At 53.6% G+C, this 5,000-nt stretch overlaps 1 protein-coding gene across 1 annotated transcript in view; it reads left to right on the top strand.

The window, feature by feature from the left end:
- Window positions 1-5,000, top strand: part of tg (thyroglobulin) — a gene marked incomplete at both ends in the record, with an annotated part of 20,432 nt that overhangs the window by 5,666 nt on the left and 9,766 nt on the right. The window contains 11 exons of the mRNA XM_084444552.1: window positions 1-62; window positions 156-233; window positions 500-606; window positions 1,245-1,365; window positions 1,759-1,959; window positions 2,172-2,381; window positions 3,233-3,375; window positions 3,471-3,621; window positions 4,319-4,483; window positions 4,586-4,735; window positions 4,931-5,000. The exon at window positions 1-62 is cut by the window's left edge and continues 73 nt beyond it; the exon at window positions 4,931-5,000 is cut by the window's right edge and continues 95 nt beyond it. Coding sequence (XP_084300678.1) covers window positions 1-62; window positions 156-233; window positions 500-606; window positions 1,245-1,365; window positions 1,759-1,959; window positions 2,172-2,381; window positions 3,233-3,375; window positions 3,471-3,621; window positions 4,319-4,483; window positions 4,586-4,735; window positions 4,931-5,000 — 1,458 coding nt within the window. The remainder of the gene's footprint in view (window positions 63-155; window positions 234-499; window positions 607-1,244; window positions 1,366-1,758; window positions 1,960-2,171; window positions 2,382-3,232; window positions 3,376-3,470; window positions 3,622-4,318; window positions 4,484-4,585; window positions 4,736-4,930) is intronic.

The raw sequence follows: 5,000 nt of genomic DNA, 5'->3' as shown, positions 1-5,000 counted from the left end.
CTACTCTCCCCAGTGTGACGCCAACGGACACTGGCTGCCAACCCAGTGCCACCCGAGCACAGGTCAGAGCTCCGAACCCACCTCCGCTGAGGGTTTAGTACGTGTGTGTTCAGCCGTTTAGTGTGTGTGTGTGTATGTGTGTGTGTTTCCTTCAGGTCACTGCTGGTGTGTTAATGAGGACGGAGGCTACATCCCTGGGTCCCTGGTCAGTCGCTCCCTGAAAACACTGCAGTGTAAGATAGCCCACACACACCCTCGTCTACACACACCTCTACACACCCTCGTCTACACATACCTCTACACACCCTCGTCTACACACACCTCTACACACCCTCGTCTACACACACCTCTACACACCCTCGTCTACACACACCTCTACACACCCTCGTCTACACACACCTCTACACACCCTCGTCTACACACGGTGTCAGGTCTGGCGTGTCTGTGTGGAAGGTGTCAGGGTGTCGACGGGCTGTTCTTGCGTGTTGCTCCCCTCTAGGTCAGACCCCTTGTCAGAGAGCCCACGCCCGGGCTTTGCTCTCTGATTGGACACCATCCGTCTCTGACGTCACCACCGCGTCCTCCTACATCCCGTCATGTGATGCGGTGGGTATATTAACCTACATAGCTAGTTTTCTCGCCCAATCAGCTAGTTTGTCAGTTGAGCTGAGCTGGCATCACAGTAATTATGGTCGCTAGGTTGTTGAGTCATACAGTATCTAGTTGCCAGGCCGTATATCTAGGTCAACTAATTGCTGACCGAATTGGTTGTGTGTCCTGTTGTGTGTTGTGTGTGTTGTGTCGTGTGGTTGTGTGTCCTGTTGTGTATTGTGTTGTGTTGTGTGTCCTGTTGTGTATTGTTATGTGCGTTGTGTTGTGCGGTTGTGTGTCCTGTTGTGTGTTGTGTTGTGTGTGTTGCATTGTGCGGTTGTGTGTCCTGTCGGGTGTTGTGTTGTGTGCGTTGTGTTGTGCGGTTGTTTCCTGTTGTGTATTGCGTTGTGTGGGTTGTGTTGTGCGGTTGCGTGTCCTGTTGTGTATTGTGTTGTGTGTGTTGTGCGGTTGTGTGTCCTGTTGTGCGTTGTGTTGTGCGGTTGTCTGTCCTGTTGTGCGTTGTGTGCGTTGTGTTGTGCTGTTGCGTGTCCTGTTGTGTGTTGTGTGCGTTGTGCGGTTGTCTATCCTGTTGTGTATTGTGTTGTGTGGGTTGTGTTGTGCGGTTGTGTTTCCTGTGCGTGTTGTGGTTCCAGGCCGGGCAGTTCTCGGTGCTGCAGAGGGGCGGTCCAGACTCGGCCGTAGCGTGGTGCGTCAGTCCAGCGACGGGGGCGGCCCTCCAGCCCGCTGACCTCGGCGCCACGGGACTCCCACAATGTACCGGACCCGCACGGCACCACAGATACACTACCACTCACACACCACCCCACAGTAGATACACACACATACACTACCACTCACACACCACCCCACAGTAGATACACACAGATACACTACCACTCACCTACCACCCCACAGTAGAAACACACAGATACACTACCACTCACACACCACCCCACAGTAGATACACACAGATACACTACCACTCACCTACCACCCCACAGTAGATACACACAGATACACTACCACTCCCCTACCACCCCACAGTAGATACACACAGATACACTACCACTCACACACCACCCCACAGTAGAAACAGTGGCCTAGTGGTAGAGTGTTCCCAGAGACTGAGAGGTTGCTTGTTACTCAGCTGCTCTCTGCTGTGTTCAGGTCCTGGCTTGTGTGAGCTGTTGCGGGGCGCCTCTGAAAGGGGGCGGGACGTGGTCGGCCACCAGCCTGAGTGTCGGACGGACGGAAGCTTCGCGCCGACGCAGTGTGACCTCACGCACTGCTGGTGTGTGTCAGACGACGGACAGGAGCTGCCTACGACCAGGGGAGAGCGCACCGCGGGACGCACGCCTGCTTGTGAAAGTGAGCGCCATGCGCAATACAAACACACACACACACACACACACACACTCTTACACACACACACACATATACACACACACACACACACATACACACATATACACACACACACACACACACACACACACACACACGCACACACACACTCTTACACACACACACACACACAGATACACATACAGCATTCTAATCCCAATTCTAACCCTCTCCAGGACCACAGTGCCCCATTCCATTTTCCAAAGACTCCATCTCCCATGGTGCCTTGGTGTGCCGCGCTGAGGCCGTGGACGGCCAGAAGACGCAGAGCTGTGACATCATCTGTCACCAAGGCTACGAGCTTGCGCTTCCTGTCGAGACGTTCCGCTGTGACGTGGAGAGGCAGACCTGGCTAGTGGACACTCCCCTGCCTCAAGCCTGCCTGAGTAACCCACCTGCACAATAACCATGACAACCTTAAAGGGCCAGTGCGCTATTTTGCACATTTAGCCATATTTGTGGTCTGTCTACTGTGAACCTGAAACATAGAGACCATCATTTCACTGATCGTTCCAGTATTGAGCTACAGCTGCAGTTGCAACTGTAGGCCCCAACTGGGCAACTGGGCTACAATGGAAGTCAATGGGGCATATGTAAATATGTTGGAAAAACTATAATTAATGTGCTTCTCCGAGACGGGAAGTGTAATCTTACCAGTCTCAGTATGCTCTCCTGTGAAATGTGTCACAATCTGAATATTTTGACATGTTTGTCATGGCTTGGACATAAGCATTCCCCTGGCACTTGTTTTCACGGCTCCCACGGAGGACTCATGCCAAATAGAAGTCATGCCAAATAACTACAAATATTCGAATTGCGATACATTTCACCAGAGAGCATGCTGAGACTGGTGAGATTATACCCTGTGCTTCTCGTCTCAGAAAAGCAAATTCATCATAGTTTTGCAACACATTTACATATGCTCCATTGACTTCCATTCTAGCCCAGAAGAAAAACTGCAGCTAGCTCAATACTGGAACGATCAGTGAAATTATGGTCTCTATATTTCAGGTTCATGGTAGACCGACCACAAATAGGGCTAAATGTCCAAAATAGCACACTACCCCTTTAGCCCACCCTAACGCTAACATCCATGACAACCCACCTAATCCCATCCGTATGTGTGTGTGTGTGTGTGCATGTGCGTGCATGTGTGTGTGCACGTGCATGTGTGTGTGCACGCGCATGTGTGTGCGTGTGTTTGCATGGGTGCGTGCGTGTGTGTGTGTGTGTCCAGGGGTTCAGGGGCTCCAGACAGTGCAGACCTCTGTGGTTGTGCAGGTCTCACTGGTGGAGAGTGAGAGACCCTGCAGCTCCCAGACCGCCCTGCAAACCTCCCTCCTCACCTCCATGAGGGCCCAGGGACTCTGCAGTCTCCAGGTGTGTTTGTGTGTGTGTGTGCGTGTGTGTGTGCGTGCGTGTGTTTCATTATATGGCATGTGCTTTTAAACGATGTCCCCTATTGTGTGTTGTAGTTGTCTCCCTCCGGGTCGCCCGTGCCTGTGTGTGATGACTCGTCCGTGCGTGCGGAGTGTGTGAGCGAGGAGGCGGTCAGGCTCGAGGTCAGCTGGAGGGCTGCTCTCTCTGACCTACCTGTCACCGCGCTGCCCGACCTCCATGACATCGGTGAGAAGGATCACAGGCATCACCAACAGAGCACCCATAGAATAGAACAAGCATCACTAACAGAGCACCCATAGAATAGAACAGGCATCGCCAACAGAGCACCCATAGAATAGAACAGGCATCGCCAACAGAGCACCCATAGAAGAGAACAGGCATCGCCAACAGAGCACCCATAGAATAGAACAGGCATCACTAACAGAGCACCCATAGAATAGAACAAGCATCACTAACAGAGCACCCATAGAATAGAACAAGCATCACTAACAGAGCACCCATAGAATAGAACAGGCATCGCCAACAGAGCACCCATAGAATAGAACAGGCATCGCCAACAGAGCACCCATAGAAGAGAACAGGCATCGCCAACAGAGCACCCATAGAATAGAACAGGCATCACCAACAGAACACCCCTAGAATAGAACAGGCATCACCAACAGAACACCCTTCAGAAGAGACAGAACCAACAGAACACCCTTCAGAATAGAACAGGCATCACCAACAGAACACCTATCAAAGCAGACCGTGCCAACAGAGCACCCTTCAGAATAGACATAACCAACAGAGCACCTATCAGAGCAGACATCACCAACAGAACACCCATTAGAACAGAACAGACATTACCAGCAGCACCTGCACCCCCCTAACCCCCCCCCCCCCCCCCAATATAACCCGTCTCTCCACCCTGCTCCAACGCTAGACACGGCGCTGAGCGAGTCCCGTCTCCAGGGGGGTTTGCTGGGGGTGCTGGGTGGAGACCAGTACCGAACCATCCTGACCTCTGACCCCCAGGTGGTCTCCGCCTCCGCCCCACGCTTCGGCTGCTCCCGGGGCTACCGGCCCGGCGCGGGCGGCACCGGATGCGGTGGGTCACCCTCTCCTCTGAACTATCTGGGATCTCCCCTCCCTCTTGTCTCTCTTTAGAACCGCTCTCCCTCAGTCTCATCTCCCCCCTTCCCCCTCCCAGTGCTGTGTCCTGCAGGTACGTTCTCCAGCGGAGGGGCGTGTCACCCCTGTCCCCAGGGCACCTATCAGGATCTGGCGGGGCAGGACGTCTGCGCCAAGTGTCCCGGGGACACCAGCACAGCTGCCGCCGGCGCGCCTGCAGCCAAACACTGTGAGAAGCTAAGCTAACCGATAAATCGCTCATCCCGCCGTGAGAGGTGAGGCTAACTGATAAAACATAACTTTGAGGAGGCTTGCCTCTGTATCTGTGTGTGTGTGTGTGTGTGTGTGTGTGTGTGTGTGTGTGTGTGTGTGTGTGTGTGTGTGTGTGTGTGTGCGTGTGTGTGCGCGCGCGTGCGACATGCAGGCGTGACAGAGTGCCAACGACGAGGACTGAGGTGTTCCGAGGCCGGAGACTTCCTGTTGGCCCAGAGGAA

The sequence above is a fragment of the Borostomias antarcticus genome, assembly GCF_949987555.1.
Source record: "Borostomias antarcticus genome assembly, chromosome: 10".
Lineage (NCBI taxonomy): Eukaryota > Metazoa > Chordata > Actinopteri > Stomiiformes > Stomiidae > Borostomias > Borostomias antarcticus.
Note: the sequence above shows the minus strand (reverse complement) of the source record. Positions and strands in the feature narration are given on the sequence as shown.